Source organism: Oncorhynchus tshawytscha, unplaced genomic scaffold, assembly GCF_018296145.1.
Source record: "Oncorhynchus tshawytscha isolate Ot180627B unplaced genomic scaffold, Otsh_v2.0 Un_contig_11018_pilon_pilon, whole genome shotgun sequence".
Lineage (NCBI taxonomy): Eukaryota > Metazoa > Chordata > Actinopteri > Salmoniformes > Salmonidae > Oncorhynchus > Oncorhynchus tshawytscha.
In genome coordinates this window covers 380,968-399,238 of record NW_024609768.1, presented here as the reverse complement: position 1 = coordinate 399,238, position 18,271 = coordinate 380,968, and the positions used below count along the sequence as shown (strand labels likewise).

General features: G+C 45.6%; 1 protein-coding gene across 1 annotated transcript; it reads left to right on the top strand.

Annotated features, from left to right (window-relative positions):
• The first annotated feature begins 372 nt into the window (after window positions 1-372).
• Window positions 373-2,206, top strand: LOC121838682 (zinc finger and SCAN domain-containing protein 2-like). Its single transcript, XM_042317790.1, has 3 exons — window positions 373-546; window positions 631-845; window positions 1,008-2,206. The coding sequence occupies exons 2-3, from the start codon at window positions 749-751 to the stop codon at window positions 1,973-1,975; spliced, it is 1,065 nt and encodes a 354-aa protein (XP_042173724.1). The 5' UTR covers window positions 373-546; window positions 631-748; the 3' UTR covers window positions 1,976-2,206.
• Window positions 2,207-18,271: the final 16,065 nt, after the last annotated feature.

The following is an 18,271-nucleotide window of genomic DNA, read 5'->3' as shown; positions in this document are numbered from 1 at the left end:
TGTTCCTAGTGAATACACCCCTGAAGTCTATGCTCACACACTTGGGTCATATTCATTAGGAACCAAACAGAAACAAATGGGCCCGAAGTAGGAGGGACTATCCAATAATAATACACTTGTTTTCCGTTTGCAAAACATTTTGCAACAGTACTTTGCAGCAATGAACAAGGACCCTGAGATCTCTGCTGGAACACAGGTGACTTGAAGAAACATCAACATATCCACAGCAGTGCTTCTTTCCATAAAGTAGCTGGGTATTTACATGTGTATTATTATGTAATAAACTGTCATTTATTGACAGTGCAGCATTTGAACCCCTGTAATGTTGTCATTGAAGGGGGCAACAACTCTGACGCAGACAGTCCAGGGAAGCAGATCCAGAGAGACCGTTCCCCTGCTCTGTGTGTGGTAAGAGGTTCACCGCAGCCTTCAGGCTTAAGGCACACATGAAGATCCACAGCGGAGAGAAACCCCACCAGTGCTCCGTCTGTGGCAAGGCCTTCCTTCGACCCTACGACCTTAAAAGACACCTGGTGACCCATAAAGGTGAGAGGAACACTGGGTTGGAGTTGCGCTATCCTTATCATTTTCCTCCTGTGTTAAACCCTTCTAATGTTGTCATTGAAACAGGAGAGGGCACCAGCTCTGACCCTGACAGTCCAGGGATCCTGACCAGGAGCTGAAGCCATATTTCTGCTCCCAGTGCGGTAAGAGGTTCACTGCAGCCAGCAGCCTGAAGACACACACAATGACGCACAGTGGAAAGAAACCCCACCAGTGCTCCGTCTGTGGGAAGTGTTTCCTGCGATACCAGGACCTGAAGAGACACCAGGTGATCCACAAAGGTAAGAGAGACCCACACACCTGAGTCATGTTTACTAGGAAACCACACTGAAGCAAACAGGCAGAAACAGGGATGGACTACCAGATCTTTTCCAATAAGAAATGCTTTGTTTCTGCACCAATAAATTTCTCCTCTCTGTCTTGTAATGTTGTCATTGAAACAGGAGAGGGCGCCAGCACAGAAAAACCCCACCAGTGCTCTGTCTGCGAGGAGAGTTTCTTGAAGCTCGACGACTTGAACATTCATGTGATGATCCACACAGGAGAGAAGACCAAGCACATCTGCCAACCATGTGGGAAGACCTTCAGTCTGCTGCAGGACCTAAAGACTCACCAGCGCACCCATACAGGAGAGAAACCGTACCACTGCTCCAAGTGCCCAGAGAGCTTTGGCAACCTGTTGGAGTACAGGGAGCACAAGCAGACACACAATAACAAGAAACCGTACCTTTGTGACCAATGCGGCCAGACGTTCACCCACTTCTACACCCTCAAGACCCACCGGTCAATCCACACAGGGGAGAACCTCCTCCACTGCTCCTACTGTGGGAGGGGCTTCACTCAGAAAACATCCTTGGCGACCCACATACTGATCCACACCAAGGAAAAACCGCACCAGTGCTCTGTGTGTGGCCAACGTTTTGCCAGAAGCGAAAGCCTGAAGAAACACAAGAGGATACACATGGCAGAGGTCCGCCATCACATGTGCGAGTGCGGGAAGAGTTTCCCGGACATGAAAAGGTTGGAGGTGCACGCGAGAATGCACTACAAGAGCCTGGAAAAGAAGTACTGCTGCTCATACTGCGGGAGAATGTTCCTACGGGACGGGGATCTAAAGAGTCACCAGAGAACACACACCGGAGAGAAACCCTTTGTCTGCGCCATATGCGGGAAAAGTTTTGCCCAATCTGGGAACTTGAGAGTGCATCAGATCAAGCACACTAAAGAGAGACCGTACCCTTGTACTGTCTGTGATAAGGGGTTCACCACCTCTGGGAGTCTGAAGGTGCACATGAGGAGGTTTCATACAGGGGAGAAGCCGTACGTCTGTAGCCTGTGTGGGAAAGGGTTCATTGTACCCAAAGCACTAAAGACACACCAACAGAAACATATGAAAGAGACTACCGTCTAGTTTGACGGGAGATGGGAAAAGACTGTCTTTCTGTGATTCCTCGCTCCACTCTCCTCTCAACTGTAATAGAGGAGAAGTTCCGAGGTCCCTCCTCTCTGACTTTATTCTCCATTTGGAGGAGGAGACGAAGAGAAAGAGGAATCGGGGAATGATGAATTGAGAAATAGTCGAGGCCTGCTGCTGGTTTTACCTGTTGCTCCCATTGAGGACATGTTTTTTTCAAAATAAAAGTCCCCCTACATGCATCCATGTAATTGTACTCTAAATGTGCCATTAGACATCACTCACCATGACAGAATAGCTAGTGGTTAGTTTAGTGGTACTCTACAGAAACTCTGAGGTTGTATCATCCAACTAAGCACTAGCCATTCAGTCTGTAAGATACAACCTCAATAAAGTTTCTGTAGAGTATCTTAATGGCAGATATGAATTGACAGGATGATATGATTATGTATGGCATGATATGACACAATATGCATTATGACAATAATACATTTAAACCTGACATGATGTCTCTCTCCACTCACCATGACTGGTACCTATTGACATGATGTCTCTACTCACCATGACTGGTACCTATTGGCATGATGTCTCACTCCACTCACCATGACTGGTACCTATTGACATGAGGTCTCTACTCACCATGACTGGTACCTATTGGCATGATGTCTCACTCCACTCACCATGACTGGTACCTATTGACATGAGGTCTCTACTCACCATGACTGGTACCTATTGGCATGATGTCTCACTCCACTCACCATGACTGGTACCTATTGACATGAGGTCTCTACTCACCATGACTGGTACCTATTGGCATGATGTCTCACTCCACTCACCATGACTGGTACCTATTGACATGAGGTCTCTACTCACCATGACTGGTACCTATTGGCATGATGTCTCACTCTACTCACCATGACTGGTACCTATTGACATGAGGTCTCTACTCACCATGACTGGTACCTATTGGCATGATGTCTCTCTCTACTCACCATGACTGGTACCTATTGACATGAGGTCTCTACTCACCATGACTGGTACCTATTGATATGAGGTCTCTACTCACCATGACTGGTACCTATTGACATGAGGTCTCTACTCACCATGACTGGTACCTATTGACATGATGTCTCTACTCACCATGACTGGTACCTATTGACATGATGTCTCTACTCACCATGACTGGTACCTATTGACATGTCTCTATTCACCATGACTGGTACCTATTGACATGTCTCTATTCACCATGACTGGTACCTATTGACATGTCTCTACTCACCATGACTGGTACCTATTGACATGTCTCTACTCACCATGACTGGTACCTATTGGCACGATGTCTCCATTCACCATCACTGGTACCTATTGACGATGTCTCCATTCACCATCACTGGTACCTATTGGCACGATGTCTCCATTCACCATCACTGGTACCTATTGGCACGATGTCTCTACTCACCATGACCTGTACCTACATGTCTCTATCACTGGTACCTATTGGCATGATGTCTCTACTCACCATGACTGGTACCTATTGACATAGGTCTCTACTCACCATGACTGGTACCTATTGACATGTCTCTATTCACCATGACTGGTACCTATTGACATGTCTCTACTCACCATGACTGGTACCTATTGACATGAGGTCTCTACTCACCATGACTGGTACCTATTGACATGTCTCTATTCACCATGACTGGTACCTATTGACATGTCTCTACTCACCCTGACTGGTACCTATTGGCATGATGTCTCTACTCACCATGACTGGTACCTATTGGCATGATGTCTCTACTCACCATGACTGGTACCTATTGACATGATGTCTCTCTCTCTCACCATGACTGGTACCTATTGACATGTCTCTACTCACCATGACTGGTACCTATTGACATGAGGTCTCTACTCACCATGACTGCTACCTATTGACATGAGGTCTCTACTCACCCTGACTGGTACCTATTGACATGAGGTCTCTACTCACCATGACTGGTACCTATTGACATGAGGTCTCTACTCACCATGACTGGTACCTATTGACATGAGGTCTCTACTCACCATGACTGGTACCTATTGGCATGAGGTCTCTACTCACCATGACTGGTACCTATTGACATGTCTCTATTCACCATGACTGGTACCTATTGACATGTCTCTACTCACCCTGACTGGTACCTATTGGCATGATGTCTCTACACCATGACTGGTACCTATTGACATGATGTCTCTCCCTACTCACCATGACTGGTACCTATTGACATGATGTCTCTATTCACCATGACTGGTACCTATTGACATGAGGTCTCTACTCACCATGACTGGTACCTATTGACATGTCTCTACTCACCATGACTGGTACCTATTGGCATGATGTCTCTACTCACCATGACTGGTACCTATTGGCATGATGTCTCTACTCACCATGACTGGTACCTATTGACATGATGTCTCTACTCACCATGACTGGTACCTATTGACATGATGTCTCTACTCACCATGACTGGTACCTATTGACATGATGTCTCTACTCACCATGACTGGTACCTATTGACATGAGGTCTCTACTCACCATGACTGGTACCTATTGACATGTGGTCTCTCTACTCACCATGACTGGTACCTATTGGCATGACTCTACTCATGACTGGTACCTATTGATGATGTCTCTACTCACCATGACTGGTACCTATTGACATGATGTCTCTACTCACCATGACTGGTACCTATTGGCATGATGTCTCTACTCACCATGACTGGTACCTATTGACATGTCTCTACTCACCATGACTGGTACCTATTGACATGTCTCTACTCACCATGACTGGTACCTATTGGCATGATGTCTCTACTCACCATGACTGGTACCTATTGACATGATTCTAAAATGTCTCAATCTACACTACCCCATAATGACAAATCAAAAACATGACTTTTTTTAGCAAATGTATAAAAAATAATACTGATGACGTTTACATACGTACCCTTGACATGTACTTTGTTGAAACACCTTTGGCAGGTTACAGCCTTGAGTCTTCTTGGGTATGACTCATGACTGGTACCTATTGACATGAGATCCTCTCTACTCACCATGACTGGTACCTATTGACATGTGTCTTGTCTCTACTCACCATGACTGGTACCTATTGACATGATTGTCTCTTTCCCTCGACTCACCATGACTGGTACCTATTGACATGATGTTTCTAGACCATGAGGGAATCTTGCTCATGGTCAGAGTCCTTTAAGTGACTTTTGGCAAGCTCCAAGCGGGCTGTCATGGGCCTTTTGACTGAGGTCTCTACTCACCATGACTGGTACTGGAAGGTTCTCCCATCCCTATTGACATGATGTCTACTCACCATGACTGGTACCTATTGACATGTCTCTACTTCACCATGACTGGTACCTATTGACATGATGTCTCTACTCACCCTGACTGGTACCTATTGACATGTCTCTACTCACCATGACTGGTAATCATGACTCACCTATTGACATGATGTCTGACTGGTACCTATTGACATGATGTCTCTATTCACCATGACTGGTACCTATTGACATGAGGTCTCTACTCACCATGACTGGTACCTATTGACATGTCTCTACTCACCATGACTGGTACCTATTGACATGATGTCTCTATTCACCATGACTGGTACCTATTGACATGAGGTCTCTACTCACCATGACTGGTACCTATTGACATGAGGTCTCTACTCACCATGACTGGTACCTATTGACATGATGTCTCTACTCACCATGACTGGTACCTATTGACATGAGGTCTCTACTCACCATGACTGGTACCTATTGACATGAGGTCTCTACTCACCATGACTGGTACCTATTGACATGTCTCTATTCACCATGACTGGTACCTATTGACATGTCTCTACTCACCCTGACTGGTACCTATTGGCATGATGTCTCTACTCACCATGACTGGTACCTATTGACATGATGTCTCTCTACTCACCATGACTGGTACCTATTGACATGTCTCTACTCACCATGACTGGTACCTATTGACATGAGGTCTCTACTCACCATGACTGCTACCTATTGACATGAGGTCTCTACTCACCCTGACTGGTACCTATTGACATGAGGTCTCTACTCACCATGACTGGTACCTATTGACATGAGGTCTCTACTCACCATGACTGGTACCTATTGGCATGAGGTCTCTACTCACCATGACTGGTACCTATTGACATGTCTCTATTCACCATGACTGGTACCTATTGACATGTCTCTACTCACCCTGACTGGTACCTATTGGCATGATGTCTCTACTCACCATGACTGGTACCTATTGACATGATGTCTCTCCTACTCACCATGACTGGTACCTATTGACATGATGTCTCTATTCACCATGACTGGTACCTATTGACATGAGGTCTCTACTCACCATGACTGGTACCTATTGACATGTCTCTACTCACCATGACTGGTACCTATTGACATGATGTCTCTATTCACCATGACTGGTACCTATTGACATGAGGTCTCTACTCACCATGACTGGTACCTATTGACATGAGGTCTCTACTCACCATGACTGGTACCTATTGACATGATGTCTCTACTCACCATGACTGGTACCTATTGACATGAGGTCTCTACTCACCATGACTGGTACCTATTGACATGAGGTCTCTACTCACCATGACTGGTACCTATTGACATGAGGTCTCTACTCACCATGACTGGTACCTATTGACATGTCTCTACTCACCATGACTGGTACCTATTGACATGATGTCTCTACTCACCATGACTGGTACCTATTGACATGATGTCTCTATTCACCATGACTGGTATCTATTGACATGATGTCTCTACTCACCATGACTGGTACCTATTGGCATGATGTCTCCATTCACCATCACTGGTACCTATTGGCACGATGTCTCTACTCACCATGACCTGTACCTATTGACATGTCTCTACTCACCCTGACTGGTACCTATTGGCATGATGTCTCTACTCACCATGACTGGTACCTATTGGCATGATGTCTCTACTCACCATGACTGGTACCTATTGACATGAGGTCTCTACTCACCATGACTGGTACCTATTGACATGTCTCTATTCACCATGACTGGTACCTATTGACATGTCTCTACTCACCCTGACTGGTACCTATTGGCATGATGTCTCTACTCACCATGACTGGTACCTATTGACATGATGTCTCTCTCTACTCACCATGACTGGTACCTATTGACATGTCTCTACTCACCATGACTGGTACCTATTGACATGAGGTCTCTACTCACCATGACTGCTACCTATTGACATGAGGTCTCTACTCACCCTGACTGGTACCTATTGACATGAGGTCTCTACTCACCATGACTGGTACCTATTGACATGAGGTCTCTACTCACCATGACTGGTACCTATTGGCATGAGGTCTCTACTCACCATGACTGGTACCTATTGACATGTCTCTATTCACCATGACTGGTACCTATTGACATGTCTCTACTCACCCTGACTGGTACCTATTGGCATGATGTCTCTACTCACCATGACTGGTACCTATTGACATGATGTCTCTCCCTACTCACCATGACTGGTACCTATTGACATGATGTCTCTATTCACCATGACTGGTACCTATTGACATGAGGTCTCTACTCACCATGACTGGTACCTATTGACATGTCTCTACTCACCATGACTGGTACCTATTGACATGATGTCTCTATTCACCATGACTGGTACCTATTGACATGAGGTCTCTACTCACCATGACTGGTACCTATTGACATGAGGTCTCTACTCACCATGACTGGTACCTATTGACATGATGTCTCTACTCACCATGACTGGTACCTATTGACATGAGGTCTCTACTCACCATGACTGGTACCTATTGACATGAGGTCTCTACTCACCATGACTGGTACCTATTGACATGAGGTCTCTACTCACCATGACTGGTACCTATTGACATGAGGTCTCTACTCACCATGACTGGTACCTATTGACATGAGGTCTCTACTCACCATGACTGGTACCTATTGACATGAGGTCTCTACTCACCATGACTGGTACCTATTGACATGTCTCTATTCACCATGACTGGTACCTATTGACATGTCTCTACTCACCCTGACTGGTACCTATTGGCATGATGTCTCTACTCACCATGACTGGTACCTATTGGCATGATGTCTCTACTCACCATGACTGGTACCTATTGACATGTCTCTACTCACCCTGACTGGTACCTATTGGCATGATGTCTCTACTCACCATGACTGGTACCTATTGGCATGATGTCTCTACTCACCATGACTGGTACCTATTGGCATGATGTCTCTACTCACCATGACTGGTACCTATTGGCATGATGTCTCTACTCACCATGACTGGTACCTATTGGCATGATGTCTCTACTCACCATGACTGGTACCTATTGACATGATGTCTCTACTCACCATGACTGGTACCTATTGGCATGATGTCTCTACTCACCATGACTGGTACCTATTGACATGTGGTCTCTACTCACCATGACTGGTACCTATTGACATGATGTCTCTACTCACCATGACTGGTACCCATTGGCATGATGTCTCTACTCACCATGACTGGTACCTATTGACATGTGGTCTCTACTCACCATGACTGGTACCTATTGACATGTGGTCTCTACTCACCATGACTGGTACCTATTGGCATGATGTCTCTACTCACCATGACTGGTACCTATTGACATGTCTGCCCCCTTGAGTTTTTCCACTTTACAGCCTTATTCTAAAATGAATTACACTTTTTTTTAATCAATCTACAGACAATACCCCATAATGACAAATCAAAAACAATTTTTTTATTTGTAGATTATTTATTTTTTTAGCAAATGTATAAAAAATAATACTGATGACGTTTACATATGTATTCAGACCCTTTACTCAGTACTTTGTTGAAACACCTTTGGCAGCGATTACAGCCTTGAGTCTTCTTGGGTATGACGGTACAAGTTTGGCACACCTGTATTTGGTGAGTTTCTCCCATTCTTCTCTGTAGATCCTCTCAAGCTCTGCCAAGTTGGATGGGGAGCGTCGCTGCACAGCTATTTTCAGGTCTCTCCAGAGATGTTTGATTGGGTTCCAGACCGGGCTCTAGGCCACTCATGGACATTCAGATACTTATCCCGAAGGCATTCCTGTGTTGTCTTGGCTGTGTGCTTTAGGGTCGTTGTCCTGTTTAAAGGTGAACCTTCACCCCAGTCTGAGGTCCTGAGCGCTCTGGAGCAGGTTTTCATCAAGTATCTCTCTGTACTTTGCTTTGTTCATCTTTCCCTCGATCCTGACTTCTCCCTGCCGCTGAAAAACATCCCCACAGCATAATGCTGCCACCACCACGCTTCACCGTAGGGGGTCGTACCATGTTTCCTCCAGACGTGACGCTTGGCATTCAGGGAATCTTGTTTCTCATGGTCAGAGTCCTTTAAGTGACTTTTGGCAAGCTCCAAGCGGGCTGTCATGGGCCTTTTACTGAGGAGTGGCTTCCGTCTGGCCACTCTACCAAAAAGGCCTGATTGGTGGAGTGCTGCAAAGATGGTTGTTATTCTGGAAGGTTCTCCCATCCCTACAGAGGAACTCTGTCAAAGTGACCATTGGGTTCTTGGTCACCTCCCTGACCAAGGCCCTTCTCCCCCGATTGCTCAGTTTGGCCAGGCGGCCAGCTCTAGGAAGAGTCTTGGTGGTTCCAAACTTCTTCAATTTAAGAATGATGGAGGCCACTGTGTTCTTGGGGACCTTCAATGCTGCAGAAATGTTTTGGTACCCTTCCCCTGATCTGTGCCTCGACACAATCCTGTCTCGGTGCTCTACGGACAACTCCATTGACCTCATGGCTTGGTTTTTGCTCTGACATGCACTGTCAACTGTGGAACCTTATATAGACGGGTGTGTGCCTTTCCAAATCATGTCCAATCAATTGAATTTACCACAGGTGGACTCCAAGTTGTAGAAAAATCAAGGATGATCATTGGAAACAGGATGCACCTGAGCTCAATTTCATGTCCCAAAGCAAAGGGTCTGAATACTTATGTAAATAAGTTATTTCAATTTTTTATTTTTTATAAATGTGCTTAAATGTAAAAAAATATATTAAAAAAATAGGCGTTTGTCAGTATGGGGTATTGTGTGTAGATTAAGAAACAATTTAATCCATTTTAGAATAATTCACGGTAGCTATCATCAACTATGTTGCTAGCTAGCTAGCTACCTACCTTGACATTGCTAACAAGGTGAATATTTTTTATCTAAAAAAAATATTTAAAAAATAGAATTACACCATCTTTTGTGTAATATTTTTTTGTACCTGTTCTGGAGACATTGTTGCAAAAATGTAATCGAATCATTTTCAATCTTATCCATACCTGTTATCACATCGGCATCCACAGTCTCAAACATCCTGACTCTGTTGGGTTGTCACTAGTTGCCACAAAGTCTCAGCAGGGACTAACAATGAGAGCTGGGGATTCTGGGATATTGTGTTCTAATCTATAAAGTACTACTTTGCCAGAAGGGTCTCCAAAATCACATGTGCACACAGTAATGCATAGAGGACTAGGGGACAGAAGAGGGCTTAACACTTTTTTGGTTACTACATGATTCCATATGTGTTATTTCATAGTTTTGATGTCTTCACTATTATTCTACAATGTAGAACATAGTAAAAATAAATAAAAAACCCTTGAATGTGGTGTGTCCAAACTTGTGACTGGTACTGTATGAGAGAGAGACAGGGTGTTTGGGTACTGTGGGATTCTTTAATCAGTTTGTCTCGTTAGACAGGTCAGAGTTTGTTTGAAGTTGTTGAGTGGTATGGAGTTTTTTTTGGCAATACACTGTAGACTTGTGTTTCAAAGTAGAGAGACCCACAGTAGCTACTGTAATTTAGTGCTGGCAGTGTCTGCTGTGGCAGGTACAAGTTACCTGAAAAATATCTGATCTCTCCATGTTCTAATCTCAAAGTGCACCAAATCCATGCATTTACAGGTGAAGTCAGAAGTTTATACACCTTAGCCAATTACATTTAAACTCAGTTTTTCACAATTCCTGACATTCCCTGTTTTTGGTCAGTTAGGATCACCACTTTACTTTAAGAATGTGAAATGCCAAAATAATTGTAGAGAGAATGATTTATTTCTTTCATCACATTCCCAGTGGGTCATAAGTTTACATACACTCAATTGGTATTTGGTAGCATTGCCTTTAAATTGTTGAACTTATGTCAAAGTTTCAGGGAGCCTTCCACAAGCTTCCCACAATAATTTGGGTGAATGTTGGCCCATTCCTTCCTGACAGAGCTGGTGTAACTGAGTCAGGATTGTAGGCCTCCTTGCTCGCACACGCTTTTTCAGTTCTGCCCACACATTTTCTATAGGAATGAGGTCAGGGCTTTGTGATGGCCACTCCAATACCTTGACTTTGTTGTCCTTAAGCCATTTTGTCACAACTTTGAAAGTATGCTTGGGGTCACTGTCCATTTGAAATACATCCACAAGTACACCTCCAATCGACTCAAATTATGTCAATTAGCCTATCAGAAGCTTCAAAAGCCATGACATTTTCTGGAATTTTCCAAAGGCACAGTCAACTTAGTGTATGTAAACTTCTGACCCACTGTAATTGTGATACAGTGAGTTAAGTGAAATAATCTGTCTGTAAACAATTGTTGGAAAAATTACTTGTGTCACGCACAAAGTAGAGGTCCTAACTGACTTGCCAAAACTATAGTTTGTTAACAAGAAATTTGTGGAGTGGTTGAAAAATGAGTTTTAATGACTCCAACCTAAGTGTATGTAAACTTCCCACTTCAACTGTAGCTGTTAATGTTTATTTTTGGGGGGTGGGGGAGGATGCCCACAAACCCCCCTACTGGCTGTGGTCTAAGCACCCAATGTTTTAAAATCCTAGAAATACCATTGTTGGTCAACAGCTTATTTTGGCATGTGAAAAAAATCAAACCTATTCTGAATAAATGTTGGATTTCACATCTAACCCTACACTCGTTAAAAACCCACCACCCTACTCCACTAAATCGATCTAGTCGTACTTCAGGCCAACAGCCTGAAAGGACAGGACACCATCTTCTCAACTCTACACGCTGTCTCTCTTCTCGTTCAACCCAATACTTCTCTGCAGCTGCCACCACAACCTGTATTTTCTGCGACTTATATTCCATCCCTTCAGTGAAGTTGATAACTATTAGCTATGAACGCTAAAAAGACAATCTTACTGAAGCATACATCACTCCTCGGCCTATCCCTCTGTACTGGTACAGATCTACTACTAACACCCCCTCTCAGGATCCCTCCCTCTGTACTGGTACAGATCTACTACTAACACCCCCTCTCAGTCCCTCCTCTGTACTGGTACAGATCTACTACTAACACCACCCCTCTCAGTCCCTCCCTCTGTACTGGTACAGATCTACTACTCACACCAGTCCTCTCAGGATCCCTCCCTCTGTACTGGTACAGATCTACTAACACCCCTCTCAGTCCCTCCCTCTGTACTGGTACAGATCTACTACTAACACCCCTCTCAGTCCCTCCCTCTGTTCTGGTACAGATCTACTACTAACACCACTCCTCTCAGTCCCTCCCCCTGTACTGGTACAGATCTACTACTAACACCCCCCTCTCAGTCCCTCCCTCTGTACTGGTACAGATCTACTACTAACACCACCCCTCTCAGTCCCTCCCTCTGTACTGGTACAGATCTACTACTAACACCACTCTCAGTCCCTCCCTCTGTACTGGTACAGATCTACTACTAACACCCCTCTCAGTCCCTCCCTCTGTACTGGTACAGATCTACTACTAACACCCCTCTCAGTCCCTCCCTCTGTACTGGTACAGATCTACTACTAACACCCTCCTCTCAGTCCCTCCCTCTGTACTGGTACAGATCTACTACTAACACCACTCCTCTCAGTCCCTCCCTCTGTACTGGTACAGATCTACTACTCACACCAGTCCTCTCAGGATCCCTCCCTCTGTACTGGTACAGATCTACTAACACCCCCTCTCAGTCCCTCCCTCTGTACTGGTACAGATCTACTACTAACACCCCCTCTCAGTCCCTCCCTCTGTTCTGGTACAGATCTACTACTAACACCACTCCTCTCAGTCCCTCCCCTCTGTACTGGTACAGATCTACTACTAACACCCCCTCTCAGTCCCTCCCTCTGTACTGGTACAGATCTACTACTAACACCCCTCTCTCAGTCCCTCCCTCTGTACTGGTACAGATCTACTACTAACACCCCTCTCAGTCCCTCCCTCTGTACTGGTACAGATCTACTACTAACACCCCTCTCAGTCCCTCCCTCTGTACTGGTACAGATCTACTACTAACACCCCTCTCAGTCCCTCCCTCTGTACTGGTACTGATCTACTACTAACACCCCTCTCAGTCCCTCCCTCTGTACTGGTACAGATCTACTACTAACACCCCTCTCAGTCCCTCCCTCTGTACTGGTACTGATCTACTACTAACACTCCTCTCAGTCCCTCCCTCTGTACTGGTACAGATCTACTACTAACACCCCCTCTCAGTCCCTCCCTCTGTACTGGTACAGATCTACTACTAACACCCCTCTCAGTCCCTCCCTCTGTACTGGTACAGATCTACTACTAACACCACCCCTCTCAGGATCCCTCCCTCTGTACTGGTACAGATCTACTACTAACACCCCTCTCAGTCCCTCCCTCTGTTCTGGTACAGATCTACTACTAACACCCCTCTCAGTCCCTCCCTCTGTACTGGTACAGATCTACTACTAACACCACTCCTCTCAGTCCCTCCCTCTGTACTGGTACAGATCTACTACTAACACCACTCCTCTCAGTCCCTCCCTCTGTACTGGTACAGATCTACTACTAACACCACTCCTCTCAGTCCCTCCCTCTGTACTGGTACAGATCTACTACTAACACCACTCCTCTCAGGATCCCTCCCTCTGTACTGGTACAGATCTACTACTAACACCACTCCTCTCAGTCCCTCCCTCTGTACTGGTACAGATCTACTACTAACACCCCTCTCAGTCCCTCCCTCTGTACTGGTACAGATCTACTACTAACACCACTCCTCTCAGTCCCTCCCTCTGTACTGGTACAGATCTACTACTAACACCACTCCTCTCAGTCCCTCCCTCTGTACTGGTACAGATCTACTACTAACACCCCTCTCAGTCCCTCCCTCTGTACTGGTACAGATCTACTACTAACACCACTCTCAGTCCCTCCCTCTGTACTGGTACAGATCTACTACTAACACCACCCCTCTCAGTCCCTCCCTCTGTTCTGGTACAGATCTACTACTAACACCCCTCTCAGTCCCTCCCTCTGTACTGGTACAGATCTACTACTAACACCACTCCTCTCAGGATCCCTCCCCTTGACACATCTTCCTCTACTTCCTTCACTGCCTCAGCATATGACAACTTCTGCACTACTCTAACCCTGGAAACCTCAACCTGCCTCTCTCTTACGGGGACATGTCTGATCCCCAGACCCCATAGGCACTCCTACAATTAACACATACCACTACTTTCCCCAATGCTACACATTCCTTTGTCTCATGCTCTTCTCACACCTAGGAACCTCCCTCCTACACACTGCTGTCACCTAGGAACCTCCCTCCTACACACTGCTGTCACCTAGGAACCTCCCTCCTACACACTGCTGCCACCTAGGAACCTCCCTCCTACACACTGCTCCCACCTAGGAACCTCCCTCCTGGTACACACTGCTGCCACCCAGGAACCTCCCTCCTACACACTGCTGCCACCTAGGAACCTCCCTCCTACACACTGCTGCCACCTAGGAACCTCCCTCCTACACACTGCTGCCACCTAGGAACCTCCCTCCTACACACTGCTGCCACCTAGGAACCTCCCTCCCACTGTACTGGTACACACCTCCCTCCCTCCTGCCACCTAGGAACCTCCCTCCTACACACTGCTGCCACCTAGGAACCTCCCTCCTACACACTGCTGCCACCTAGGAACCTCCCTCCTACACACTGCTGCCACCTAGGAACCTCCCCCTCCTACACACTGCTGCCACCTCAACCTCCCTCCTACACACTGCTGTCACCTAGGAACCTCCCTCCTACACACTGCTGCCACCTAGGAACCTCCCTCCTACACACTGCTGCCACCTAGGAACCTCCCTCCTACACACTGCTGCCACATGCCCATAAGCTTGACACCTGTAACAACCATAATGTATTCGGTACAAAAGCTTGTACAGGATAACTGAAATATCCTAACATCACTTGGTCGGGCAAAGACTCCATATCAGAACGACAGACGATGACTCTTCTGTTTCACCACCCTGTCTGCGTCACAACGAAACATCACGAACACTGGGAGTCTTCCCCTTCAGTGGGTCCACTTCCACATTTACCACTACCTCAGTAATCACCATAACAACAAACATCACGAACACTGGGAGTCTTCCCCTTCAGTGGGTCCACTTCCACATTTACCACTACCTCAGTAATCACCATAACAACAAACATCACGAACACTGGGAGTCTTCCCCTTCAGTGGGTCCACTTCCACATTTACCACTACCTCAGTAATCACCATAACAACAAACATCACGAACACTGGGAGTCTTCCCCTTCAGTGGGTCCACTTCCACATTTACCACTACCTCAGTAATCACCATAACAACAAACATCACCAACACTGGGAGTCTTCCCCTTCAGTGGGTCCACTTCCACATTTACCACTACCTCAGTAATCACCATAACAACAAACATCACGAACACTGGGAGTCTTCCCCTTCAGTTGGTCCACTTCCACATTTACCACTACCTCAGTAATCACCATAACAACAAACATCACCAACACTGGGAGTCTTCCCCTTCAGTTGGTCCACTTCCACATTTACCACTACCTCAGTAATCACCATAACAACAAACATCACCAACACTGGGAGTCTTCCCCTTCAGTGGGTCCACTTCCACATTTACCACTACCTCAGTAATCACCATAACAACAAACATCACGAACACTGGGAGTCTTCCCCTTCAGTGGGTCCACTTCCACATTTACCACTACCTCAGTAATCACCATAACAACAAACATCACCAACACTGGGAGTCTTCCCCTTCAGTGGGTCCACTTCCACATTTACCACTACCTCAGTAATCACCATAACAACAAACATCACCAACACTGGGAGTCTTCCCCTTCAGTGGGTCCACTTCCACATTTACCACTACCTCAGTAATCACCATAACAACAAACATCACGAACACTGGGAGTCTTCCCCTTCAGTGGGTCCACTTCCACATTTACCACTACCTCAGTAATCAACATAACAACGAAACATCACCAACACTGGGAGTCTTCCCCGTCAGTGGGTCCACTTCCACATTTACCACTACCTCAGTAATCACCATAACAAACATCACCAACACTGGGAGTCTTCCCCTTCAGTGGGTCCACTTCCACATTTACCACTACCTCAGTAATCACCATAACAAACATCACCAACACTGGGAGTCTTCCCCTTCAGTGGGTCCACTTCCACATTTACCACTACCTCAGTTATAACTCCCTTCAATGGTGCTCTTTTCTTGAGAGCAAAAACAATTCACATTTATTGCCCACATTCAACGTGGAGCGCCTTCTCCCTCTGACCAGCAGACACAAACAATTATCACAACACCACTTCTGGTTACCCTCACCGATTCCACAGCACCCAACTCCTTTCACACCCACCCTGAAACCTCTAATGGATCAGCCAAAAGGCCTGGCTCCACTTTCTCCAAACATGTCACTCCTACAGTCACAGATTCATCATTATCCTGACCATCATTATATCACTCCTACAGTAACAGATTCATCATTATCCTGACCATCATTATCATCATTATATCACTCCTACAGTAACAGACTCATCTTTATCCTGACCATCATTATATCACTCCTACAGTAACAGACTCATCATTATATCACTCCTACAGTAACAGACTCATCATTATACCACTCCTACAGTCAGACTCATCATTATACCACTCCTACAGTAACAGACTCATCATTATACCACTCCTACAGTAAGACTCATCATTATATCACTCCTACAGTAACAGACTCATCATTATATCACTCCTACAGTCAGACTCATCATTATATCACTCCTACAGTAACAGATTCATCATTGCAAGCTTCAGGCTCTGAGAATTCTACCACCTCCTATAATTCACCACCTAACCCTAACCCTATAATTCACCACCTAACCCTATAATTCACCACCTCACCTTAACCCTATAATTCACCACCTAACCCTATAATTCACCACCTAACCCTAACCCTATAATTCACTACCTAACCCTATAATTTACCACCTCCCTACACCACCTAACCCTATAATTCACCACCTAACCCTATAATTCACCACCTAACCCTATAATTCACCACCTAACCCTATAATTCACCACCTCACCCTAACCCTATAATTCACCACCTAACCCTATAATTCACCACCTAACCCTATAATTCACCACCTAACCCTAACCCTATAATTCACCACCTAACCCTATAATTCACCACCTAACCCTATAATTCACCACCTAACCCTATAATTCACCACCTAACCCTATAATTCACCACCTAACCCTATAATTCACCACCTAACCCTAACCCTATAATTCACCACCTAACCCTAACCCTATAATTCACCACCTAACCCTATAATTCACCACCTAACCCTATAATTCACCACCTAACCCTAACCCTATATTCACCACCTAACCCTATAATTCACCACCTAACCCTATAATTCACCACCTAACCCTATAATTCACCACCTAACCCTATAATTCACCACCTAACCCTAACCCTATAATTCACCACCTAACCCTAACCCTATAATTCACCACCTAACCCTATAATTCACTCTCATTCACCTCCATTTCTCCTCCAGAGTTTGATCCGGCATACAGCTCACTCTGCTTACACTTTCTATCATTCTACTTCGAACAAACCATCTCCCTTTTTCCCCCGCCATTTTTAAACCGCTTCAAGCTCCCCCTCTTCCTTCCTCTTCCTCTCTCTCTTTGACCTCCTCTGCCTTTCTCTTCCTTCCTCTTCCTCTCTCTCTTTGACCTCCTCTGCCTTTCTCTTCCTTCCTCTTCCTCTCTCTCTTTGACCTCCTCTTCCTCTCTCTCTCTCCTTTGACCTCCTCTGCCTTCCTCTTCCTCTCTCTCTTTGACCTCCTCTTCCTCTCTC

Excerpts from the sequence above, each read along its gene's own strand:
- LOC121838682 (XM_042317790.1), top strand. The coding sequence starts at position 749 with ATGACGCACAGTGGAAAGAAACCCCACCAGTGCTCCGTCTGTGGGAAG. Across the intron at positions 846-1,007 it reads ACACCAGGTGATCCACAAAG|GAGAGGGCGCCAGCACAGAA; the intron begins GTAAGAGAGACC and ends TCATTGAAACAG.